This window comes from Pogona vitticeps, chromosome 4 (genome assembly GCF_051106095.1).
Source record: "Pogona vitticeps strain Pit_001003342236 chromosome 4, PviZW2.1, whole genome shotgun sequence".
Classification (NCBI taxonomy): domain Eukaryota; kingdom Metazoa; phylum Chordata; class Lepidosauria; order Squamata; family Agamidae; genus Pogona; species Pogona vitticeps.
In genome coordinates, this window is record NC_135786.1 from 130,884,415 (window position 1) to 130,911,455 (window position 27,041).

A 27,041-nucleotide genomic window follows, 5' to 3' on the forward strand; every position below is an offset into this window, starting at 1 on the left:
GGAAGCTGAAAATAGTCATAAAGACCTTCAGAACAAAAAGCTTTTAAGAATTATATATACATTTTAAAAGCCAGTATATCTTTTCACAGTATTTACAATCTTGGGTCAAGATATAAAAAACAGCAGAACTACTACTGCATGATCATGATATAATAAACACCACACTAAGAAAGCAGTAATTCTGCTATGCCTCCCTAGGGAAACATACTCTACAGCTTCAGATTCACTGATTTAGACAATGTAGATTAAATGCTTTCAACCCACTGAAGCATCATCTTATAATGAATTATGATTACCATCATTCCAGGTTCAGTTTACTAGCTCAGTTGCCTTCCACTTTCTAATGCAGTTTCTTTCTTCACTAGGCACAGTATACAGTATAGAGAAAATTAGTTTCTACAATGAAATATTAGAAAAAATATGCATTGAGGGAAAGCACAATTATGTTTTGCTAAGAATTACAGAAAGAATATGCTTACTCATGATGGCGAGATTTGGAAGGTGGTGCAGATGTTGGTGCTGCCCGTGGGGTCATAAGAAGCTTGCGGAAGTCTTCATTGGTTAGTTTAGATCTGCAATGAAAGCAATTGTATTTTATTGTTGAAAAAACACCACAATGCAATATCCTGCATTAAACAGATCATGCTGCAAGGTGCAGTGCACAAGAGAAACCCCAAATGATTCTTTATCATATTCATATGCTGTACCTACTTCTGTGGGACTGAAACAGCTTTAGAACTCCTACAAATAAGAAAGTATTAACAGGGTCTTCCTCCACCAACTGTAATTTACAGGTTACCCAGGAACCGGAATAAGAAACAAAATCGCTAGTGTCGAACACTGCAGCATGAATTGTTTACTACTTCTGATTTTGTTATATTTTATTCTCCCATCTTCAACCACCAGTCCCTAGTTCATGATTTTATGGCATCCAACAGTGGCCCATAATTTTTCACTCACTGTGGTAACTAAGCTAAAATTCACTGCTGTCCAAGCCTCCTTTCTCTGATCTTTCCCTGTTTCAGGGACAATGTCTACTCACTCAGTTCCACCTTTTGAGGTGGGAGGAGAGTTAATACAATTTTGCTGGGGTTCTGTATTCTATTAGAACTGAGAGGGCAATGGAAGATACAGTTACATGCTGGAGTGGAGGATGAGGGTAAAGGTGAGTTAAATTTGTAAGAAATGGATTGTTTGGGATTTGGGTTCTATTTGGTGGGATTTTTACATTATGGGACCAGAACGGAGAGATGGCGATAAATAATTATGGTTAAAATATTGAGATATTCAACTTTAAATGTAAAAGGTCTGGGGAGTGTTATAAAAAGAAAAGGAACAGAGGTGCTGTTAAATAAAGATAAAATTGGTATAGCATTTTTATAAGAAAGTCATCAAATAAAATAATGTGTAAATGAATTTACATTAACCTGGTCTGGCATCTATGAAACAATCATGGAAATTTAAGGTCAAGAACGGTTGCAACCATTTTTTTTTAAAATCTGAATTTAAATTTAATAATATGAAAATAGATGATAGAGGTAGATATATAATGTCACAAGGAGTAATGGCAGGAGAAGAATATACCTTGATTAATGTTTACTCTCCAAATAAAAGTCAAGCCTTTGTGTTTAATGAACTGAAAGAAATATGGAAGCGATTTATAATAATGGCAGGAGATTTTAATATCGTATTGGATAAAGAGAGAGATAAATCAAAACTTACTAAAAAGGAGTAAATTCACAATATTACAGCTTTGAATAAAATGATAAGAACTGATTTGAAAGATGTTTGGAATAGTTGGAAGGAGATGTAAAGAAGTTTTTTTTATTCCTCAGTTCACAGAAGTTACTGAAGGTCAGATTTTATATTTGTGTCTAAAGATTTGATTTTGATTAATATTGATGTTGGTATTACAGAAGTAAATGACATTGCTTTATTGAACACTGATTTGTCTGTGTCAGAATACAATGAAACGTTTTACTCACTGATGAAATGAATGAGAATCATCCATCTCATGGCCATCTGGAGCCAGAGGATTGGAGAACGGTTCACCTAGAAAGAAAAGTATAGATTACAAGTCAATAAAATACACATGTTATACTGTGAAACATCTATGCATATTACTCGCATCATCTAGACACACACACACACACATTTTTTTTCCAGAAATTATATGATGCTCCCTGAATGTCTTAAGTCTCCCTTGGGATCTCCTTTTTTGTAGGGAAGCCAATGAGGGCCATAGGAAGTTTGGGAAGTCTTTCTGAAAAATCACTGCTGCCAGAATGATTTTAAGAGAATAATCTGTTTTTGTAAATTAAAGACTATTCCTCTCCCATTATCCCCAATGGCTCCCCCATGATGAGATTATTTATTTATTTTATTTATTTATTTACAAAGGGTTTAGCCGGACCATTGGGAAATTAGAAATCTTTATTTCCAAAATAAAAAAAATCACAATGGCTCATGACATAATCAGCTTCACATGGCATAAGCTGCTCAACAGGATTTTAGCCACTGAAGCCCAAGGTTGGAAAGAGGAAGAAGCTCTTGGATAATCACTGGCCCAAAGCTAAAACATCAACTTTTTAGTCATCTAGAGATCAATCAAACTGTATAATCCAGCCTTATTGTGTCACAAGTACACCACTAGAACATCACAGAAAACTGCCTTATGAAGTGATTATAGAAGCTATCACAAAATGTCCCCATCTTATTCTTTCTATAACTTTTACAAACTGAAACTGAATTCAGTCACAGAATCTTTGCACCTCTTTCTTTAACATACATAGCTATTTTCTTTACCACATAACTTGCAGCAAATATATTTGCATACTCATATGCTTGCAAAGTAATCCTGCAACCTTTTCCTTGGGGTACTCCCTGGTATACAAGCGATTTTTCTGTCTGAAAACAGCATTCTCTCCCTGCAGTGCACATGAAACTTAAGAAACGTGTTGTTTGAATTTTGCAGCATGCTCTCAGGTCATGATGAGGCTGAACAGGGATAGCCAAGTGTCGCATATAAAATGAAACTACTATTTTGCTAAAATAGGACTGGGACTGATGTGTTTTACACGGTCTCTCTCCACCCCCACCCCAAATATTTTACGTTTATTCTATTCTGAACTGGGGCTGCCCTACTATTCCATAAGTAGGGCAGCCCCAGTTCAAGTAAGCCTCCTTAGTGGTGCAGAAAGACTAAGCACCAGCTAAATCCACATTTCCAGACCACTGGGCAGAATCCTCTTTGGTGTGTCTGTACCATGCAGTCCCTCTGAACAATTCGCCTCCTGTGCTGCTTTCTAACATCCACCTATTTCCGAACAGACGGGAGCGCCTTCAGACTCGTTTTAGCCCCCCAAAAAGAAAAGAGACCCCAAATCTCACGGGGCCACCGCGGGAGAGGAACGCCCGCCCCTGCCAGCGATTACCCGAAAGACGGAAACAGGGCGAAGGGGCAAAAGGCACGCCTCCCCCCCCGGCGATACTCACTGTCCCGCTCCGGCATCTTGGCTTCGATCCCCGCGATTAGCGGCCCCGAGTCGAGAAGGAAAACAACAAGGCGGCGGAGCGCTTCCTTCTTCCCACAAGGCACCGCGCGTCAGACAGGCCCGGGGGGGCGGAAAAAGAGAAGAATGGGCCAGAGCGGCGGAGGAGAGAATAGGGCGCTACCCACAATGCACTGCGCCGACATTTGGGGGGAGGAGGTGGCCCTTCGACCAACCCGGTTCCTTGGCTAGACAGTTTCCGGTTTCGGAAGCCACGGCATTGAATCGCCCGTGTGGTACCTGGTGTGGTGGGTTGGGCGTGAAAAACGAGTGTAGAAGTCCAGCATTTTAGCATCCACGCTCTTTCTAACTGATCTTATTTCATGTGATCTTAAATTTAAAACTGGGGGAAACCTCCTCAACCAATGCCAATTGCAACACAGGCTGGGGAAATGGGAGAGTGGTTTAACAACAGGCGTGTTACTGCAGTTTCAGGATGAGGCTGGCTGGGGGTGATTTGGGTTTTCAGCCGAAAACCTATTTCACAGGCTGCCACGAAGATATTTTCCTTAAATTGCCTCTTCCGTTCTTTCCACCCAAATCCAGTAGGCTTGTGTTTTCCTCGTATGTATGCATATTTGCTTCACTTTGAGAAAAAAAAAGAATTAAAATGTGCTTTAACATAAAAATACTTGGGGTCAGAAACAGGATGACCGTCTGCCTTTGTTAATGCGATTTGTTTCTGAGAAAGCCTCCTCCGGCAATCCTATCATAGCTGTTCTCCACTGCTAAAATCCGAAATTCTCCAGTGTTTTCAATACACAACTCTCGCTCCAGGGTAAACGGGAGGGAAGTTGAGAAGAACCACGATCTTCTAAACCCTCTGCGTCATTCTGTTCCTCTTATGTTAGAACCCCAACGTTGTTTCTCCTGAGCGCCCGCCGCCGCTCTTTTTCAGCACCCGCACGGAGGGCAGTTCCCCCGCGACACTTTGCATGGGCACGCCCCCTCTCTTATGCGAGCACGCGGATTGGCCAGAGGCTTCTCCAAGACACGCCCAGAAACAAGGGCGACCGTTGGGGCTGAAAGTCAACATGGCGGCTGCCTCGGTGCGGGCCATTGGAAGCAGCCTGGGCCGGAACCTCAAGGAAATACGGATCCACCTTTGCCAGCGCTCGCCGAGCAGTCAGGGCGTCAGGTAGGGAAGGAGGTAGTCGGGAAAGGGAAGCGGCTTGTCCCTCCCCGCCTTCAGGCATGGCAGGATTGGCACTGTCTTTATTTGTTTGATTTCTTCCCTGCCTTTCTCCAGGGAGGAAGGGCGCAAGGCGGCTTAACTCTACTTTCCCCGTTGATGTTGTCCCTTACACCGAGATTTTTTTCCCTTCCGGAGAAACATTCTCATGCCCTAAAACGCCAGATCAAGCTCTCCCCTGCCAGAGGTGGGCAACCTAAATGGTCGTGGCCAGAGTGGGACTTGAAGGGCCACACTTTTGGTATTCCTGTCCTCAGGTCTGGCGACACTAGCCTCAGCCTATGGCAAAAAAAAAAAAAAAACACAAAAAAGCTGTAAGATGACTGTTACTTAATATGAGAGTTACCTGATAGGTCGAACCATTTTATCCTATTATAACCTTATGTAGTAGAATAGGTTGCGTGTGATGGATACAGGGTCATTCAGGGAGACTGAACAGGTTCCCTTCCTGCTTTAGCTCCATGCTGTTAATTGCTTGGGGTGCTGTCCACACATACACACTAAATGTTGCCATCTGATGCAGGTGGAACCAGATACCATGGGATCCTCTCCCCCCCCCCCCCGTGCTTCTTTGGGAATAACATTCTTGCTGAATGTGGTTCAATAATTCAATGGAGTAGTTCTCATCACATCTGATTTGATACTGACCCCCCCCCCCTTCATATGCACTTCAATGGCAGGTGTAGCAGAGCTGCAATCCAGGAGATAGTTGCATTGCTATTTACACCGGACATTTTAAAGATCCTGTGTTCAGTACTGTAAATGTGTAAATATGTCAAGTATGTTAAAAAGTAAGCTCCTGCAGTTTGCTTAGTTCTAGAGCAAGTGGGCAACATAGGACCCGCAACCAGCCGTGTTGTAACAGCTGTAAGTCTGCTGCTTGCCCTGAACACAGATTTGCAAAGTTAAGACAGAGAGCAAGGAACACAGGCTTCTATAGAGCCACAGTTCATATTTTCAGTTTTGTTGTATCACCTTCAAGTAACAAAGACCATAGCTTGGGTTTCTGTCCATATGTTGTCTTAACTTGGCTGTTTATGCTCAAACGTCGCTTATTGCTTTAGTACAGAGGCTTTAAAAATTCTGTGGATCAAACAGCCTGAGACTTTTGAGAAATACAGTACAGTACTGAGTTCTGCAATGAGAAGAAATCAAGCTTCCCTGAAACATAGCTTACTGGTTACTATGTACTCCTTTGTAACCTGGAACTTTGTTGAATGTATTCTAGGCTGCATTCAAAGTTGCTGTGAGGAAACAGGACTTAGATGTCTTCTGCATCAGGTGAACTGATGCTGAAAGTAGTTTCTGAAAGTGTAGTGCTTATAATATGGTGAACTGTGTCTTACTTTTCATGAAGGCCATGACCCTACCACAGTGTGTTCCTAGAAAGTTAAGTGACCTCAAGGAACTTAAGTCTTATATATGCTGGTGTGTGCTTTCTTCTTTGCAGAGATTTCATTGAACAACACTATGTTACTTTAAAGAAGGCAAATCCAGAGTTTCCTGTTCTGATTAGAGAGTGTTCAAATGTGCAACCAAAGCTCTGGGCTAGATATGGTGAGTTGGTGAGGACCGTCCTACAGAGTTTACTGTTGTACATAAGGTGGAATCACAGGTCACTGTTGTGTGGAGACTTAAAATACCATGTTCTATTTAATTGCATGAACAATTGTTATGAATTCCCCCCACACCTTTCCCCCCGACTGGCAGAATTCCAAGGTCACTAAGATATTTTTCAGAGCAGCTTGGCTAAACAAATTTCTTGCTCTTTCCTTATGACAGACCCCTAATCCAAGTCTATTTTGTCCAATTTCATCTCCCAAACCAACTTGACCTGGTTGAAAAATATATTGTAAAGAGACATCTACAGGTGTCAAATATTAGTTGAACAATTTACATGAAGTATTAGTGAGAACAACAAGGATGTGGTGGCGCTGCAGGTTAAACCGCAAAGCCTCTGGGCTGCAAGGTTGTAAAATTCAGCAGTTCGAATCAACGTGACGCAGTGAGCTCCTGTTGCTTGTCCCAGCTCCTGCCAACCTAGCAGTTTGAAAGCATGTAAAAATGTGAGTAGATAAGTACCACTATGGTGGGAAGGCAACGGCGTTCCGTGTCTAGTCACACTGGCCACATGACCACGGAAACTGTCTACAGACAAACGCTGGCTCTATGGCTTGGAAACGGGGATGAGCACTGCCTCCTAGAGTTGGACATGACTGGACTAAATGTCAAGGGGAACCTTTACCTTTATTAATGAAAACAGTACTGGCACTCTAGGGAAAATATTTCAATGTCAGCTACAACATGTTTTCTATTCATTATCTTAATCCATACTGTAAACTGAGACTTTGGACCTGTTACTTCTCTGCAGCAGCATAGTAGATGGGAGAGGGATATATGTGCAGCCCCGAAAGGAAAACTTAACACATTGGCAAAACAAGTAACTCTGTCTCTCCCACTCCAGTGGGCTGTAGTTTTACACAGTGTATCCCACTCTTTTCTTCCAAATAGGAATTCCAGAGTGATTATTTACATTATAATAATTATTTAGAAATCCAGCAAAGCTCCTGAATGTAATATGTTCAATTTAGGTCTTATAGTAATCAAAGCATTAATTGACCATGACTTAATTTGCACTGTGGACTGAGGATCAATGGCAGTGAATCATAAGGAGAAAAGATACCTTCTGTAAGCAAACAGGAATTCAGTATAGTTTCAGCTATATAAACTTACAGGGTACTGGACAGTTTCTGTCAGTCAGATTATCCAACTACAGATGTGATGTGTCATGCAAAATAGGTTCCTAAAGTCTGAGACAGCAGAGATTAACCCTATTGTGGGAAATGACCAAACTGTACCTGTGCTAAGGGTCTAATGAAATATACTCTTCACAATTGAGACTGTTAAAACAGTGTTGGTCAAATGGCAAGATTAATGTTTTGGGTTTTTTGGTGGTTTTTTGGTGGTTTTTTTTTTTTTTTTTTTTTTTTTTTTTTGAGAGCAGGATTCCTCCCATGTATATGTATACCTAGAGAGGATATATCAATAGAAATTATAAATCCGTAAGTTTGAAATTATCATTTTTAAAAGACCGGTCCATTGTATCTCTCTCATTCAATTCTTGTTTTTCTCCAGCATTTGGTGTAGAGAGGAGTTTGCCCCTGAACAACCTAAATGTGGACCAAGTTGCCAAAGCGCTGGAGAATGCTGTTAATAACAGGCTATAAACTGCATAGTCCTGCATTTAAATCTAAATGTAGATGTATGTAACTTATGTATTAAAGAAAGTATTTCAGTCCAGTGGCTCTGTGTCTTATTTTAACCAAGATGATCTCTTGAAGACTGATTCTCCTCATGCTGTTTCCAGTTTTTGTCCAGACAATCTAGCTTACAGAACTGTAAACTTCATAGAACAAGAAACGCACAAAATACTAGGAATATTCTTATTCGCTGTTATTATCCTTCATACTACATTCTGAGTCAGGTTTGCCATCAGCTGGTGCAGTTGTTCTTCATCTGTCACTGTCCCAACTCTGTAAAGAATTGAACTGTGTCCTTTATCTGAAGCAACAAGGGGTCAGTTGAGGGAGGGAGCACCTAGTTCACTGACAGTCTGAATGAGTGCCTTGACTCGCTCTTGCAGCTGTAGGGTGTTGAGATGCTGCTGTAAGGCCTGTGGTCCTGCTTGAGCTACAAAGTCAATGGCAGCCTGAGCCAAGAGAGAAGAAAAAGACCAGCGTTATCCTTGCAGTTGCCTGTTCGGCTTGAGTTTTCACCAGATGTGTTATATGCAAATTTCTACCTCTGGACAGTGAAGAAAGAGGAGATGCAGTAGTTCCAGAATCTGACCCACCACTTCAGTATCTGAAAGGGCAAGGATGCCAATGAGAGGCAGAAGCACAGCTTTCTTGTAGAGTGTCTGGCAATAGACAGCACCCTTGGCAGCTGTGTTACACAGCACGGTTAGGACCTGAAAAAGAAGATGGAGCCAGAGATTGGTAGTTTGTTCATTTAGTTTTCACTATGCTTTCAAGGAACTTTATATAATGTTGCTTACACAGATCTGTCTTCAGTGCTTCCTTTATCAAGATGCAGAGGTCAGTGTCAGTCTGTGATACTCACAGAACTTCATACTTGGTTGAAATGGACCTGCATTTATCATTTAATATGCTTGAGCAGAAAAATGGCATGTCTTCTCAGTAAATATGGTTCCATTACTAGAATTTATACATCCAACAGAGTCTGTTTAGTCTCCTGATGAGTAAATTATCTATACAATCAATTGCAGTGAATTTCAACTCAGATGTTACAGAAGGATATATATGCAACATGGTGGAGAAGTGCTGCTTAAAAAAAAATGAGAGTTCCAACGATGAACGAACCAGGGAAGCAAACGAGCATGCTGCCTGTCTCCTTGCATATTAATTATAGATCATTTTATAATGACTAAAGAAGGCTTAAAACTTCCATAGATTAACACAATAGTTTGATTCCTTCATGATTTTTTTGGCCACATCTGAGATCTCATAGCCTACAGACATGGCCAAAAATATTGGCACCCTTGCAATTCTGTCAGAAAATTGTTGCAGTTGCAAGTGTTCTGCTACTCACATGTTCACTTTTTTGGTTTGCGTTAGAAAAACAAAAAACAGAAGTCGAATCTGATACAATCCCACACAGAAACCCCAAAATGCGCTGGCCAAAATTATTGGCACCTTGTCTAAATTGTAAGAAATAATTGCTTTTCAAACATGTGATGCTCCTTTAATTTGTACTTAGACACACCTGTCGCAGGTAAGACATGTGGGCAACTTGCAACCAGTTAATATGGAGAAAAGTTGACTCAACCTTTGTGTTGTGTGTGACAGTGAGCATGGAGCAATGAATGAAGTGTAAAGAATTGTCTGTGGATTTGAGAGAAAAATTGTGGAAAAACATCAACAATCTCAAGGCTACAAGTCCATCTCCAGAGAGCTTAATGTTCCTGTGTCCACTGTGCGGAATATCAAGAGGTTTACAGCCCATGGCACTGTAGCTAACCTCCCTGGCCGTGGACGGAAGAGCAAAATTACAACAAAGGGTTGTTCAAATGGTGGATACTGAACCCAGATTAACTTCCAAACAAATTCAAGCTGATCTGCAGACACAGGACAGAACAGTGTCAGCTTGCACTATCCGTCACCATCTGAATGAAAAGGGATGCTATGGAAGGAGACCCAGGAAGACACCACTGCTAAAAGAACGGCATAACAAAGCAAGACTGGAGTCAAAACGTACGTGACAAAACCAGAATCTTTCTGGGAGAACGTACTGTGGACAGATGTGACAAAAGTAGAGCTTTTGGTCAAAGACATGGCACTGTTTACAGAAAAAGAAATGAGGCATTCAAAGAAAAGAACATAGTCCCTACAGTCAAACATGGTGTAGGTTCAAAGATGTTTTGGGGCTGCTTATGGCACTGGATGAACAGTATCATGACATCTGATGATTACCAAAGAAGTTTGAGACACAACGTAGGGCCAGTGTCAGAAAGCTGTGTCTCCACCAGAGGTCATGGGTCTTCCAGCAGAGCAATGACCCAAAACACACTTCAAAAAGCACTCAGAATTGGTTACAAACAAAGCACTGGAGAGTTCTGAAATGTCCAGCAATGAGTCCAGACATGAATCCCATAGAACACCTGTGGAGAGATCTCAAAGCAGTGGTTGGGAGAAGGCATCCTTCAGATCTGAAGGCCCTGGAGCAATTTGCAAAAGAAGAGTGGTCCAAAATTCCAGTAGAGAGGTGTAAGACACTCATTCATGGTTACAGGAAGCGATTGATTTCAGTTATTTTTTCCAAAGGGTGTGCTACCAAATATTAAGTTAAGGGTGCTAATAATTTTGGCCAGTGCATTTTTGGGTTTCTGTGTGGGATAGTATCAGATTTGACATTTCTTCTCTGTTTTCTTGTGTTGTTCCAACGCAAACCAAACAAATGAACATGTGAGAACTAAAACATTTGCAACTGCAACAATTTTCTGAGAAAAGGGTTGCATTTTCTGACAGAATTGCAAGGCTGCCAATATTTTTGACCATGACTGTATGTATCCTTCCCCTACAATTTCAGATGTTTTCCTGCCCTGTTTTCCAGTTTAATACAATCTGTCACAATAGAGAAAAAAGTCCTTTGTATAATTTTAACTCAAAATTTACTCAGACATAGTCAAATTCTCTAGTCTGAACTACCTCTAAAGAGTTAAAGACACACCTTTTAAATCTCCATTTTCACGCCCTCAGTAAGCAAGGGGAGGGCGCGAAAACGCTGCGCACGGCCATTTCGGGCGTCGGGTGGCCATTTGGAACCGCCGAACAGCTGATCACTCGACTCTGTAGGAGGCTTGGGGGGGTGGCGGCAAGAGGAGAAGAGGGAAAGTGGGGGGGAGGATGCATGAGCACACGGCTTCCCTCCCTTCGCCTGCCTGCCTCGCCGCCTGCCTTCCTCCCTGGGGGCGTCAGGAGAAGGATGAGGAGGAAGAGGGAAAGCAGGGGGTGGCGGGCGGGCGAGCGAGCGCTGTTTCCCTCCCTCCATCTGCCTGCCTGCCCGCCTGCGTTCCTCCCCAGCCAGCGCGGAAAAGGGATTGCTATGCGGATTCGTCGTTATACGGTGCGCTCATTATGCGAGGCACCACTGTATTGGGATGCATCAAGAAAGATAGTAGGTACTTTCCTAATATTAGTTTGTTCTAATGCTGCCGTATTTTTCTGTTTATAACACACCCCAATTTATAAGACCCCCCCCAAAAAATTTCCAACCTAAAAATTAAGAAAACTTAGTTTGAGAATTCAGCCTCCAAGCTCAGAACGTCCGACATTTTGTCTCCATTGAATCTTGAGCCTACAGGCTCCACCTCCAAAGAGGTTTATTGCAATTTGTTTGTTCAGGATCAGCTGATGGCAGTTCCATAAGGCTTGTGACTAGAGGAAGCTAAGTCTCCTGATTGTAGGATTGTGGCTGAAGCAAGACTGTTTAGAAAGGCAAGGTATATGCAGTTTTGTTCTCTCTTCAGCTATCTCAGCTTACTTCTGTGTAAAGGACGCTGCCCCTTAATCTTTAGGGTAATGATTTAAAGAAAAAGTAGCATCTTATAGATGGAAAACTATGGCACTTGCTTTTTTTAATATTACATTTCATTAGTGTCTTCATTTTGATAAATCTCATTTGATCTGAAAGTGTATATTCTATATTTTCATGTACACTTAAATAACCAAAAGTGCTAATCAGCAAGGCTCCAAAATATGCCCATACTATTTATCAAGTTTGGTTACTTAGGCCATTTGGCCTTGAAGAATAATGGACCTTTAATGTTTCTGTTTGATCTAGTTTCTTGAAGCCACCATGAAGCACTGAAATATCTAAGGAAGCATTTTAGAAACATCAAGCATCTTAAAAACAAAACTCCTTGATTTACATTTCTTCCAGTGCTTCACATTTATACAACTACAAAGAAAGCGTCAAACACTTTTTTGGCTTCCCTAGAAAAAAGCCGAAATATTTTTATACAGTTAAGGGATGGTAGTTTTTGCACTGTGTGTGTGTAGTTGTGCATGGAATTTTTGCTTTGGTTTTGTTTTATTTGGCTCTCACTAGATCCAGAGACTGTTCACAAGAGGCTTTAAAAAAAAAAAAAAACAAGTTAGGCCCTCTCAATCAGACTTGCAGGATATACTTCACTTTTTATACTAAATGTCAAGGTCAATTCTTAAATAACTAGTCTTTATGACTACAACAAAAGTTTTTAGTTATACAAAGAACACTTCTTATAATCTATAATGTATATAAAAGCAGAACAGTTTTTACTGTTCGGGCAGAAGATCCTTCCATAATTTATCCTTTCCATAGTCTGTATGTTTCCTTGGCCTGAAGCCTGTTTGTAATTTAATCTCTTTTCAGGCTCTGAAGATGTTTAGAGGAAAACACTCAGCCTCAGCCCATCACTTCATGATCACAGTGCCAGGTCTGAACAGGAGAATAATCCTGCCTCCGTGCAGATGGTACATGTGAGCAGGAATCCAGATATTCCAATGTTCTTGCTCCTGTGCAGACTACAAGCAAGCAAGAAACTCTTCTCCAGAACCAGCACTGTAACTGTGAAGAACATGACAATAGAAAGGTGTAGGGGTAAATGTTGCTATCTAAGCAGCACACAGCACCAGGCTGAACAACATCTAAACAGGGTTTCAGTATCAGCCACAAATTGCTCTCCGTGAAAAGCTAGCTGTTCCCATCAGGTCTGGGCAAAGTGAATGACATTTCAGAATCACAAGGATTTCTTACAGGCAAAAATTATAACCCTGATCAATATTGTCACCTACCAGCAAATTCACCATGTGGTGAGAACTTAAAAGCTGCAATAAAGCTGGAAAGAGGTCCAGATTGAGCAGAGCACAGCATGATGTGGTACTGTCAGCTGGAGAAAAAAAACAGTTTATAAAATGAAACAACCATCCCTAACATTCTGAAAACAAAAAAAAGGGGGGGTACCTCTGTAAATACAGTATATAAAGAGGAGAATTGCAGCATCCATAGAGTAGGTAGCTGAAATAAGCTTAGATCTCACTAATTTATCTTTCCCCCACTCACTCACTCTTATACATCCTGCTATGGATGGAATGTTATCTAACATTTTGGTCCAAAGAGCTGGGTTATTAAGCCTTTCCACAAGACATAGCAATTAACAATCTACTCTTACTACCACCAAGGCTACTGCTATTTTAATGTTTGAAAGAGCCTGATAGTTATAATAAAGTAGCAATAGCTGCCTACAATGCTTCCTTTCATTGAAAGCAACTCCTGAGACATGCATTCAACAGACATACCTGTGAGGTTGTTGATGAGCCATAAACACTCCTGGACAATAAAGAGATGTTTGACAAAAAAGTACTGTATAAAAACAAATAAGACCCTCAGAAGGCACTCTTCGTCTGCTACTAGCTGACCAACAACTGCCCCATCTTCCGCAAGAAGATTGGCAACGCAACGCACCACAGGACAGAGCAACTAAAAATGGAAGAGGAAAAGATGTATTCAGAAAGAGAATCAAAATTACAACTTGGCAAGTCAAATAGACTTCTCTTGTATTTTACCAATTCCAGACCCTCAGTGGAAGTGGTTGATAGCATAGAAGCCAGTTCTACCAATAGCTGTACTAGGGACGGTACAATCCTCTGGGAGATCAGCAGTGAATTGTTCACCTGGCTACAGAAAGAAGAAGGACAAGATAAGTATCCTGCTTCAATAGGGTAAAAATGTATCTTATCTCTCTTCATGCAGCCTAACATACTTTTTCCTTCCATTCAGATCGCTCAGTGTTCAAAAGAAACCACTTCCTAATACTCAGAGGCAAGGTAGAAGGGATGGAATGTCAGAGATGTGTGGTGCAGGGAAGAACAGTCATCCAAAACAAACTTATTTGTCTATTTGGTTTTGTAGCTTGATCATTTTTATCAACAAGAGTCTAAACTAAATCTTACATCTGTTCCTCAACTGTAAAATAATAGATCTGCCTCACACGTTGGAAATTATGTCAGAGGTAGGCTTGGTTACAAGGCTATAGGTCAGAGAGGTATGCAAGTTACGATTTTGCAACGTGTGTTCTGCTATGCAAAACCACATTTACCTGCAAATAATGTAATGAAGACCCCATGCACATTCCACTGCAGCTCCTATTCCTTCTTCTATGTTGGAACAAACCAAGTGAAGCATGTCTTGGGGAAGAGTGGAATCTAAGATTAAGCTGGAAGTAGAAAAAAAGATTAATTTTAGTTGCAATACATACAGTATGCATTGTTAGCAGGTCCCACTTTACTCCATGGGGATTACTCACTAGCATTTTACTGAAGAGTAAGTTTCAGTGTTTACACAGCAAATAGTTACCATCTAACAAGAGCTATGTTGGAAAATTCTTACTTCTACACCTCAAATTATTGTTGTTTCCCCCCCCCTTAATCATTAATTGAAATTTTATGGATAGCATTTATTTTTTATTTTATAAATATTTATAAAATAATTATTTATTTTATGGCAGTATTTTTATTATTAGATTCGTTCTCCTTTTTCCTTTTTTTTGGTATGTTATTACTAGCAGCGCTAGTAATATGGTGACAACTCTAAGTAATAGGATTCTAGCCATTAACTGTCTTTGAACATAAAGTATCAAATACTGGGGTAAAAATTATGGTGCTCTGACCTGTTTCAGATGTGTGTCTTAAACATCTCAATTTGTGCGCACACATAAAAAGCTTCTTAGTTTACATATGGTATCTACAGTACCATGCACATTTGCATTATCACCAAACAATTTTTCCATTAGTAAATATGTATCTCTTAAGTTCAAAGTATAAGTGGCTCCTTGTTCCTAGTTTAGCAATTGCATTTATGGTTTTTCCAGCAGTGATGTATGGAAGTGAGAGTTGGACCATAAAGAAGGCTGACCGCCGAAGAACTGATGCTTTTGAATTGTGGTGCTGGAGGAGACTCTTGAGAGTCCCCTGGACTTCAAAGAGAACAAACCTATCCATTTTGAAGGAAATCAACCCTCACTGGAAGGACAGATCCTGAAGCTGAGGCTCCAATATTTTGGCCATCTCATGAGAAGAGAGGACTCCCTGGAAAAGACCCTGATGTTGGGAAAGTGTGAAGCCAAGAGGAGAAGGGGACGACAGAGGGCGAGATGGTTGGACAGTGTCACTAAAGCTATCAACATGAATTTGACCCAACTCCGGGAGGCAATGGAAGACAGGAGGGCCTGGCATGCTCTGGTCCATGGGGTCACGAAGAGTCGGACACAACTTAACAACTAAACAACAACATTAGCCAACTGAATCTACAAATTCATTATGTCTAGTTTGCAGCTCCTCACTATCTAGTTCAAAAAGTCTGCCGCATTCTCCACTATAAGATCCTGTCTAGGTTTCTCATTGCTTTCCTCTCAAGAACCAGGCCTCTTTTAATTTTGTGGCTGCTGTCACCATCTGCAGTGATCATGGAGCCCAAAAAAGTAAAATCTGTCACTGCCTCCATATCTTCCCCTTCTAAATACCAGCAGGTGATGGGGCTAGTGGCAATGCTCTTAGTTTTTTTTTATGTTGAGCTTCAGACCATTTTTGGCGCTTTCCTCTTTCGCCCTCATTAACAGGTTCTTTACTTTCTCCTCACTTTCTTCCATCAGAGTGGTATCATCTGCATATCTGAGGTTGTTGATATTTCTTCCGGCTATCTTAATTCCGGCTTGGGATTCCTCCAGTCCAGCCTTTTGCATGATGTATTCTGCATATAAGTTCAATAAGCAGGGAGACAATATACAGCCTTGTCGTACTCCTTTCCCAATTTTGAACCAATCAGTTGTTCCATATCCTGTTTTAACTTTTGCTTCCTGTCCCAAATATAGATTTCTCAGGAGATAGATAAAGAAATGGGAGTGCTTGACCACCTTAAGATCTTGCCATAGTTTGCTGTGGTCCACACAGTCAAAGGCTTTTGCATGGTCAATGAAGCAGAAGTAGATGTTTTTCTGGAACTCTCTGGCTTTCTCCATAATCCAGCACATAGTAACAATTTGGTCTCTAGTTCCTCTGTCCCTTCGAAATCCAGCTTGTACTCCTGGGAGTTCTTGGTCCACATACTGCTGAAGCCTGCCTTGGAGGATTTTGAGCATAACCTTGCTAGCGTGTGAAATGAGTGCAACTGTACGGTAGTTGGAGCATTGTTTGGCACTGCCCTTCTTTGGGATTGGGATGTACAGTGGACCCTTGACTTACAGACGGCTTGACTTACAGACTTTTTGAGTTACAGACTTCTCTGGCCGCAAAATTTAGGTTTGACTTGCAGCCTGAGAATTGACTTACAGACCAGAAAAAAACCAAAATGGAACAAAAACGGCCTGTTATGGGATTAATCGGTTTTCAATGCACTGTAGGTCAATGGAGACTTGACTTACAGACTTTTTGACTTGAGAACCGCCTTCCAATACGGATTAAGTTCTCAAGTCAAGACCCCACTGTAGACTCATCTTTTCCAATCCTCTGGCCACTGCTGAGTTTTCCTAACTTGCTGGCATATTGCGTGTAGCACCTTAACAGCATCATCTTGTAAGATTTTAAATAGTTCAACTGGAATGTCATCACCCCCACTGGCCTTGTTGTTAGCCAGGCTTTCTAAGGACCACTTGACTTCACTCTCCAGGATGTCTGGCTCAGTCAGCAACCACATTATCTGGGTTGTCCAGGACATCCAGATCTTTCTGGTATAATTCCTCTGTGTATTCTTACCACCTATTCTTGATGTCTTCTGCTTCTGTGAGTCCCTATCATTTTTGTCTTTTATCATGTCCATCTTTGCACAAAATGTTCCTCTAATATCTCCAGTTTTCTTGAACAGATATCTAGTTTTTCCCTTTTTATTATTTTCCTCTATATCTTTGCACTGTTCATTTAAGAAGGCCCTCTTCTCTCCTTCCTATTCTTTGGAAGTCTGCATTCAGTTTTCTATAACTTTTCCTATCTCCCTTGCATTTTGTTTCCCTTTTCTCTGCTATTTGTAAGGCCTCGTTGGACAGCCACTTTGCTTTCTTGCATTTCTTTTTGTTTGGGATGGTTTTTGTTGCTGCCTCCTCTACAATGTTACACCCCTCCATCCATAGTTCTTCAAGCACTCTGTTCACCAAATCGAGTTCCTTAAATCTGTTCTTTCTTCACTTCCACTGTGTATTCATGAGGGATTTGGTTTAGATTATACATGACTAGCCCAGTGGTTTTTCCTACTTTCTTCAGTTTAAACTTGAGCTTTGTTATAAGAAGCTGATGATCAGATCCACAATCAGCTCCAGGTCTTGTTTTTGCTGACTGTATAGAGCTTCTCCATCTTTAGCGGTAGAGAACATAATCAATCTGATTTCGATATTGCCCATCTGGTGATGTCCATGTGTACAGTCGCCTCTTGTGTTGGTGGAAAAGAGTGTTTGCGATGACCAGCTTGTTCTCTTGACAAAACTCTTATTAGCCTTTGCCCTGCTTCATTCTGAACTCCAAGGCCAAACTTACCTGTTGTTCCTTTTATCTCTTGACTCCCTACTTTAGCATTCCAGTCCCCTAGAATGAGAAGAACATCTTTCTTTGGTGTCCGTCCTTACAACAAGAAGGTGTTGTAAGTCTTCAAAAAATTGGTGAATTTCAGCCTCTTCAGCATTGGTGGTTGGTTGGTGCATAAACTTGGATTACTGTGATATTGAAAGGTATGCTTTGGATTCGTATTGAAATCATTCTATCATTTTTGAGATTGTATCCCAGTACAGCTTTTTCCACTCTTTTGTTGACTATGAGGGCTACTCCATTTCTTCTACGGGATTTTTGCCCACAATAGTAGATATGACAATCATCTGAATTGAATTTGCCCATTCCCGTCCATTTTAGTTAGCTAATAGTTTGTTGTTATCCTGTATATGTGATTTTTTGTGTATGCCAATAAAGGTTCTGACTGACTGACTACATTTGATTGCTAAATTGGAAGACAAATCCTACTTACGGTACAATTTCAGCTTGTGCTTCCTTGGATTGCAAGAGTTGTGAAAGAACGTAGCCAACACCTTCCTGCACCACCACATAAGGAGACTAAAATCAGAAAACACAGCACTCATCATTCAATGGTTCAGTCAAAGGCTTCATACAACACAAGGCAGAAGAAAAACCAATGCAGAAACAATTCTACCAGGAGAGATTGAGATAGCAATAACACTGCAGGGAGGACTGTGCGAAATGCTACAAGAGTTGTCCAAGTCCACTAAAATATCTGGGAACACCGTGGAAATGTGTTGTGTATTTTGTAAACAAATACACACAGTCAATGAAAATATCAGAGATCCTACTATATTCATTCAGAATCTTCTTAGGAAGCTGTAAATAGCATGCTGAGTGAGAACAAGAAAAGATGCAAGCCACTCTCTACAATTCACTTTATCCAGTATCAATAAGACTTGCTATGTGACTAAGAGATGCTATTTACTTTAACAGACTATGAATAATAAAGAAGTAGTTCATAAAGAACTAGTATTCAAGGTGCCTAGGAAAGGCTGTGTTGACCATGTACCTTGATAATAATATTTACATGCTGTCAAGATGGTTTGAATTTATGGCAACCCTTCCAGAGTTTCCTAGGCATAGAATACCTACAAGTGGTTTACCACTTTCTTTTTCTGGGGAGCACTATGGAACTGTGCATCTTGCCCAAGGCTAAACATTAAGCTATTCAGCCAGCTACTTACCTTGATACAAGATGCTAATATTGGAATAATGCCCTGGGGCAGAAGTTGCTTCTTCACTGCCTTCATCTCGACCACCAAGTTCCCCAGAGTGTACAAACACAATTCCTGAAATACATTGGGGGAAATTGTGTCCTGCAGTTACTATTCTGTAACTGCAACTTCTTGTACAGTGCCTGCTAATAACTGTAGAGAACAGAACTATCTCCACTACAGCACAGAGTAGCCAGGAAGATTTGGGATTGCAAAAATGTATGCTCCATAAGCACGAAGAATATAGGCAGAGCAAGCATACAATTCGTTGCAGCAACAAAAATGCTGTTGTTTTCATTTTTAAATTGTTGTAAGTACAATGGCCTTTTGACATGTATGTTTAATTGCATTTGTAGTTATTAAAATTTATGCAGTTGTCATCTTCCTTATCATTCTCTAAGCAACCTTGGGACACTGAGTTGGGAGAAAGATGGGATATCAATAGATAAGAAATATTCATATTTTTATCCCTGGGGATAAAAATATGAATGTCAGCACCACAGGTGCCTGGGAAGCCCAATCCCTCCCCCCCCCCCAAACCTGAACCGGCAGGTCCAATTATTTGTTGCCATGCTGTGTGTGTGGCCAACATCATGCTCACAGTGAAAGTTGCTCAGCCGGTGCTTCCCTGTTTCCTTGCAGAGCCGACCACTTAACAGCAGAGCAGGGAGACTTGCTATCCTGCCTCCTTGCCTGAGTGGTCAGCTGCAGGGGGGGGCAGAGAAGTGCTGGCTGGGCTCCTTCCACAATTGGTGTGACGAGAATGACACAGGCCAGCTGCACTGCACAGCAACTGGTAATTGGACCTGCCAGTTCTGTGGGGAGGGACTAGACTTCCCAAGCACCCATGGTGCCGATATTTGTATTCGTATCCCCAGGGACACGAATACAAATATCCCATGTCTAGATATAAATAAAATATAAAGTGAATCGATGTTCCATCTTAAACTCAAGGGTACAGTATGTTGGAAAATATCATTTCCAAAGTGCCATGTTGTGTGTGTGAAATTAGATATGGATAATGGGGCACATTTCAGCATCCTGTTGCTGACCAGCTGCAAGAACAATTAGGAAGTAGGGGTTTGGATCTTACAATGAGGGCTATACTGTGTCCAGAGAGATAGGTGAGGAGATAGGAGGTTGCTGGCAAGCATGCCGCAGCTACATCAGGGTCACTGGAGTGCGACAGTTCATGTAAACAGTGAGCAGCATCCATCTGCAGATCTGGCAGATTGCTGGTGAAGAGGCCAATCAGCACACGCATACTGCCCTCAAGCCTACAAAGTGAACAGAAGACAATGATGCCGTCTCCTGCTGTGTGACATACATTTTCTTCTTTGCTATACCCCAGCACATGGGTTGTTAAAACGTATCCTGGATACTGGAAGTTTAAAGAGGCTATTTCAGTTGAATAGTACTTAACGAACTTGAACCAAAACAAAAACTAACTGTACTTATCCCCCATTCCACTGCCTTATCTAAACCCAAACTGGAACTCAATACAAATTTATTTCAAGTTTTCAGCTGCGTGACTGGAGAAATGCACACATTTCTTTCCTCACCAATAAGTTTAGGTATTTATTCCGAACTAGCAGTCAATTAAAAAATTAAAGAGACAATATAAACACTGATCCCACACATGGAATATAATGGAAGTACAAATTCAACATCTAGGATTTTTCTATATCCTGGGGGGGGGGAATATACACATCCTTCTCTACACTGTGTTTTCCTCAAGGCAGATGACAGCAAGATGGAGAAAAGCTGTAAGACACACAAGTTTGTCAGACTAAAAGAGGAAGGGTATTTCTTTCCACTGCAGAGAACTGTCCTCTATGTTGTGGTCATTAGACATTCTATGAAGCAACTAAAGTTGCTGATGATTTTTTACTTATATAAGTGAATGGGAAAATTCTCTAATGGCTATCATCTAACATCACCCTCATAGACATCTAATACAAACTTGGCTACCCAGAGATATGGGTAGGCCTGTTTCCACTGAAGCTTGGTTATTCCTATACCAGACAATAATATACATAACATCTAAGTTGTTCCATTTACTTTGCCCCAAACTAGTACCATCTCCCAGGCTAGGTGTCAGTAGCAGATTATACATTTGCTAACCTGATGAATGTCTGCTGGTTGTCTCTGAGCCGCAGCGCTCGTCGAAGCAGACGCAGGGATGTCACTCTCTCTTCCGTTCCTTTCTGGACCTTTTTCAGCAGCTGCAAAATCTGCCCATGAACAATTGTGAATCACTGACAGCCTTGCAAAGAAAACAAAGAGATGGAGGCTATCTTGCTGTGTAGAGCAGTGGACGAGCAATCTTAACATCTCAGGAAATGACCTGAAAGTATTGGATGTAATTCTCTTTGCCAAGCAAAGCAACCTGAAATTTTGAAGGGCGGTTATAAAGGAACTCAGAGAGTGATTTAAGTTTATGGAGGTATCATTGGAGACCAAGCCCAAGGTGATCTATACTATGGCAGCCCCAGTTCCTATGTACAGATGTGAAAGCTGCACAATGAAGAAAGCTGACAGGAAAAAATCCAACTCATCGGAAATCGAGTGTTGGAAGGAAATTTTATGGATACCAAGAACCAGCAGAAAGAGGAATAAATCTAAAACAAATCAATCCTAAACTCTCACTGGAAGTTAAAAGACTAATCTAGATACATCATGAGAAGAGTCACTGGAAAAAGGAAAAAAAATGCTATAAAATTTTGAAAGCTGGAGTCAAAGAGAAAGATTTGACATGGTATGGGCTGACTCAAAAGAAGTCATGGCCTTTATTTGTAAGATCTGAGCAAATTAAGTGAGATGTTTAAAGAGTGGTTTTACAAGTTCAATTTCCTCCCAATGAGTTTCCATGGCTGAGGAGGGATTGACACACTGGCCTCCAGAGTCCTAGTCCATCACTCTATCCACTACACTACACTGGGTAATCAGCAGGAACGTTAGAAGAATCATTAACTGATAAGGTTGCTATAAATAGGGAACAACTTAACAGCACAATAACAACATGTGGCAACCATACATAGGCATTTTATGTTCACCTCATGAATATAAATTTCTCTAGCTTCCTCATCAAACCTTGCATCAAAGTATTATTCATGGGCATTTCCTTCCTATGGCTGGATTGATCTAGAAAAAAGCAAGCCAAAGAAATCAATCATATGTTCTCAAGTCAATTCTGACTTATGACAACCCTTTCTATGTAGAGAGTACTCAGAAGTGGTTTATCATTCCCTTCTTCTGGGGATGTCCTGAAGCTGTGCAGCTTGCCCGAGGCCACACATGCTGGCTCTACTTGCAGGCAAAAGAAACGGCCGGCACAAAACTGTCTAGTGTACAGGATCCTATATTTCACAAAAGAACATGGCTCCTCATTGTAAGGAAGACATTGTAAAATAATTCCAGGGATACATACAAAAACCATTCATAGTATGGTACTCTAAAATGGGAAAAATCTGCCTACTGACAAATTATAGAAAGAAGACCTATCTGTGTGGTACAACAGCATAAATAATACAAACTGAGCTTATTTTGTTAAGTGATCAGTTCTGTATCATTTAAAAGGAAACAATTAAATAGATGAGTTGACTCAAGCCACTGCTCAACCAGAAGTACTAGTTATCTCCAAACAAATCAAGAGACTGTGGGGTCAAATGCACTGCAGTGAATCCCAGCCGACTTAAAACGGTGAGCTTCCTACCTCTTCTTCAGAGAAAAGAGCTGCTGTCTCAGCATCAGTTCTGACTTGCTCTTCATCTGTCAAGGTGTCCTCATGTAAAAGCCGCTTACTGGTCAACTGCTGCAGCCTTCGTGCACTCCTCAAGGCTAGAACAAAGCAACATCCTGTCAACAAGTTGCCCTAGTCAAACCACACATGCACACACAAACACCACAGAATATTTGGTTTAACATTGTGAATGTAAAATCTTACAGGAAAGGCCTGGGCTCTTAAAAGCCTAGGGTTAGAAAGACAGTGATGGCGAGAAACAGAAATGATACTGTTCCCCAGGGAGCAGGATTCGGGCTCTAATTACATTGATTTAGGTTAATGTGTGCTATGGAGAACCGAAAAGGACATTTCTCTTAATGTTATTATGGGGTGCATCTGTCTTTATATCTGATTTTATATTTAGGGTTCTGTGGTTGTAGCGAATGCAGCTGCAATACTCTTTGTCCTAGCAAGGTAACAAACTTGTATCTGGACTAGGATAAAAGAGGCACTGAGGGACAATTCTCCAGTCAACTCCTACAATAGTGCCTTGCTCGTCCACAGAATTCATGAGACAAATATAAATAGTATCCAGCATGTGGTATGTTGCTGATATTCTTGTTGTGTTTTAAAAATGCAAATCTTTGCAATGGTTTATTTGTTTAAATTATATGCTGCCCAATTAGTGAATTCACACTGCTCTGGGTAGCGTACATACAAACAAAAACTTACAAACACCACCCACTTCATTCCCATAATACTACTACCAAAATAGTGCTATAACTGACTTGAGCGCTATAATCTACAGAAACTCTAAAAATCATGTTAAAATTAACATCATTTGATGGTATGACACTCTTAAAGGCTGTCTTATATAACTCTGTCTTGAGTAGTTTCTTGAATATTGGGAGAGATGAAGCCTGGCACACCTTAAGAGGCAATTTGTTTCATAAAGTGGGTATCTATTGGGTTTCTCTCTCTCTCCTGAGTCAAAGCAGTGTCCAAGTTCAAAGAGTTTTCAATCCAATTACAAAGAAGAAAGCCTCATACAAACCTGATTCACGTTCTCTCCTCCAGGCTCGCAGGTCCTCAGCATTGCAACTTCTGTAGCGACTTCTCTTCCAATCCCTTGCACACGGAATTCCAGCTGATGCAGCAACAGTTGCTGCCCCAGAAACTGGGTCAGACTGAAGAGAAAGCATGACTGCTGCTCCAAGCCTATGCTACTCTATCTAGTTTGGGCAGCTACGGCAGCAACATGTACAGTACTTGGACTTCCTATATGGGACAGGACTGTTTTGTAGAGAGTCAGCTGTCAACTTCAACAGGTGTCCCGGCATCTGCACACACATCAGTGTCTTCAGCCACCAAATATCACAGTATCCTCAGCAGAAGCCACCAAGACCAGCCTGCCTTTGTTGTCAACTTTGAAATTTCTGCAGAAAACAAAAACAGCAGCTGCAAGCAGATGTGCTATGAGGACCTGACAAGCATGAAGAGGTCCTGAGTCCCACAGGTGAGAACCTCCAAACCCGCACAACAGTCACTGAGGCTTTAGTTACATCACACCTTGGTTACTGCAATGTGCTGTGCATGGGGCTACCTTTGAAGAGATTCTGCGATCTTCAATCAGTGCAAAATAGGGCAGCCAAGTTGCTAACTGGCACACTGTATCTGGACCACATGAGCCCAATATTGAAAGACCTGCACTGTTTGCTGGGCTGAATTCAAGATGTTGATTTTAACCTTTGGGCCTGGTAATCTAATGGGACTGCTTACCTCCTTAAGAGTCCGTTTGAACATTAAGATCTTCAGGAAGGTTCCTCTAAAGAATACCAATAGTTTCAGAGGCCTGTCCAACAGGCACACAGGAAAGGGTCTTCTCCTCTGTGGCTTCTAGACTACGGAATGCACTCTTTTCGCAAGTGCAATGTTTACACTCTGATTTTGAGAAGGCAATTAAAAAAACATCTTTTTTGACTGGCATATGTCTAACCTGCCCTACAGTGTTATTTTTAATCTATATTCCTGCAGCGTTTAATGTTTTTAATACATTTGCTTGATTTTAATGGTTTTACAGTGAGGCAGATCTGCATGATTTTATTATTATTTTCAAAAAGCTAAATGTGGTTTTATCTATTTTTATTCTTTTTCAATAGTTTATAAGCCACCTTAAGTGCTACCTTTTAATGAAAAGGAGGGGTATGAATGTAATAAATATATAACAAATATACTGCTTTAAAAATGGTCCTGTTTTTTCTCTTCTTCCCCTTTCTCTTTCTTCATTGCAGTGGCATCATCCCTGTGAAAGTAGTGAGACGTTTCTTCCATTTTCTGTCTTGAACTTTTAAGAGTAAAGCTGGCACACTACAGAGAAAGCAACAGCTGCACCTCAGATCTGCACTTCTGGGAAGAACCTCTGACCTAATGAGGAGGAAACGCAGCCTTCTCAACGTTATTCGACTGCAACTCCCATCATCTTTAGTCAGCACAGCTAACGGTGATGGATCATGGAAGTTCATCCATTCATTTTATTTTAACTGCTCCTTTCTCCCAATAGATGGACTCAAGGCGGCGTACTAAACATTGAAAAGACAAAGGCAGCTACAAATACAATAAATTACAACATTTAAGAAGTTAGCTAAACATAGTATAATATCAAGGCAATCCACAATGTGGAGGGCGCCACGTTCTCCCTCGGTAGGTGCCCTGCGCCTTCTGCCTGGTTCCAGGGCTACTTTTTTTGGGGGGGGGGGGGAATCAGGAGGCCCGCTTCGCCTTTCGAAACCGTCCAAAAGAGCCAGAGGAAGAAAGGGCTGCCTGGGGAGGAGAAGGAGCAATGGGACCAGGGAGGAAGACCGAGGGCGGGAAACGGGGAAAAGGAGAGAAAGCCAGAAAATTGAGGGGGGGGGGGGAGAGAAGAGAGAGAGAAGATAGGGGGGAGGGAGTGCCTCGTCCTCCCGGGCTATCGGCTTTAGTAGCTTCACTGCCCAAGTCGGGGGAATCCCTCTCTCTCTGCCGCTACCTTTTTTGTTTCTCTTGCAGTCACGGCTACGCTAAAAATCTCGAACTTCTCCACTGCTCTTTACGGACAGGTCTTCTCGGGGCGGGGGGGAATTACACTCCTGACGCGTCCCTACTGCCCCCATAACAGAAAAGAGTCCGGATTTCGTGCCTCTATGGTTCCCCTTTCATAAGCACTTCTCTCGTGCTGGACGGGAATTCCCTTCCCGCGTCCTTTCCCCCCCCAAGAAGAGACGTAACGTCCGGGGCGCCGGGAAAATAGCCTCAGACCTTTCAATGCGCAGGCGCTTCGCCTCAAGAGGCGGGACGGGGGAAGGTGGGGGTTTCCGCGCGGCGCCGGAGGAGAGTGACGGGAAGAAGCGCCTCCTTCTCTCTCTCTCTCTCTCTCTCTCTCTCTCTTCCCACCCCTCTCCGTCTTCCGTCTTTGGAGACCGGCCCGCTCTGCAGCCTTTCTCTTCGCCGAAGCGCGTCACTCGCTGCGCCTGCGTGGAGGGCGATTTTTGTTGATGGCGGTTTGCCGGCCAATGGTTTTATCAGCCGCTGCCCACTTGCGGGCAGCGTTGGCAGGAGGTCCTCCGAGCCTCTGCCTTCTAGTGCTGTGCCCTCCTTTCGTCTCTCCTTTTCCCCCACCTCCCATTTCCGATTCGCTCCTCCGCCGGCGCTATCGCATTTCCCTCTTTTTCTTTTTTTCTTTTCCTATTCCCAGCTCTCCTTCCCTGGAGCAGGCGGTGCCGTCTTTCCCTGTTTAGAAAGAGCCAGGATGTGTATCGAAAAAGAAAAACTGGGGGGGGGGGGGTGTGTGTGTTGGCGTTTGTATTTTAAAAATTGAGTTTTTTCAGTGTCTATAATCTCTTCTCCTTAGCACAACAAGACACCTACAACAAGACACACTAATCACCCATCTACAGAAAAAGACAAAAGCCTATCTCGCAGCCATAAATACTGCACTCCCAAGCAAACTACACCAGAGCACAGAGTGCTGTCCTCTGAAGATGCCGGCCACAGAGACTGGCGAAAGGTTAAGAAGAACAACCTTCAGAACACGGCCAAAGAGCCCGAAAAACCCACAACAGCCATCAGTTTATAATCCGTTACTTCAGGCACATGGAGTACAATACGAAGGCTACGGTCGTGCACACTGGTATGGGGGTGAGAATGTTGCTACGTGCCTGCCCAAGGAATCGTTCACCATTGCAGTGAGTGTCCATGGCCAAGCGGAATTTG

General features: G+C 41.8%; 3 protein-coding genes across 6 annotated transcripts in view; 1 reads left to right on the top strand and 2 right to left on the bottom strand.

Moving 5' to 3' along the window:
* Nucleotides 1-3,679, bottom strand: part of IK (IK cytokine) — a 28,041-nt gene extending 24,362 nt beyond the window's left edge. The window contains exons 1-3 of the mRNA XM_020799356.3: nt 3,496-3,679; nt 1,986-2,052; nt 480-572 (exon numbers count right to left, since the gene is read on the bottom strand). Of these exons, the coding sequence (XP_020655015.1) occupies nt 480-572; nt 1,986-2,052; nt 3,496-3,511 (176 nt within the window). The 5' untranslated portion in view covers nt 3,512-3,679. The remainder of the gene's footprint in view (nt 1-479; nt 573-1,985; nt 2,053-3,495) is intronic.
* An 851-nt stretch (nt 3,680-4,530) lies between these two features.
* On the top strand, nt 4,531-8,043 carry NDUFA2 (NADH:ubiquinone oxidoreductase subunit A2). The gene is made up of 3 exons (XM_020799355.3): nt 4,531-4,689; nt 6,194-6,300; nt 7,879-8,043. Exons 1-3 carry the CDS (start codon nt 4,586-4,588, stop codon nt 7,968-7,970), a joined length of 303 nt encoding a protein of 100 aa, XP_020655014.3. The 5' UTR covers nt 4,531-4,585; the 3' UTR covers nt 7,971-8,043.
* A 138-nt stretch (nt 8,044-8,181) lies between these two features.
* Nucleotides 8,182-26,111, bottom strand: TMCO6 (transmembrane and coiled-coil domains 6). Of its 4 annotated transcripts, none has more exons than XM_020799352.3 (13): nt 25,819-26,111; nt 23,848-24,229; nt 22,785-22,909; nt 21,194-21,303; nt 20,163-20,346; nt 19,040-19,144; nt 18,304-18,389; nt 14,402-14,518; nt 13,869-13,980; nt 13,602-13,782; nt 13,098-13,192; nt 8,546-8,713; nt 8,182-8,452 (listed from the first exon to the last, which is right to left on the bottom strand). In XM_020799352.3, the coding sequence occupies exons 2-13, from the start codon at nt 23,993-23,995 to the stop codon at nt 8,321-8,323; spliced, it is 1,563 nt and encodes a 520-aa protein (XP_020655011.3). In that variant the 5' UTR covers nt 23,996-24,229; nt 25,819-26,111; the 3' UTR covers nt 8,182-8,320. The 4 variants fall into 4 exon arrangements, with proteins under 4 accessions (XP_020655011.3, XP_078248635.1, XP_020655012.3 ...); XM_078392509.1 differs by having other exon boundaries at nt 24,573-26,014; XM_020799353.3 differs by lacking the exon at nt 19,040-19,144 and having other exon boundaries at nt 25,819-26,038.
* Nucleotides 26,112-27,041: the final 930 nt, after the last annotated feature.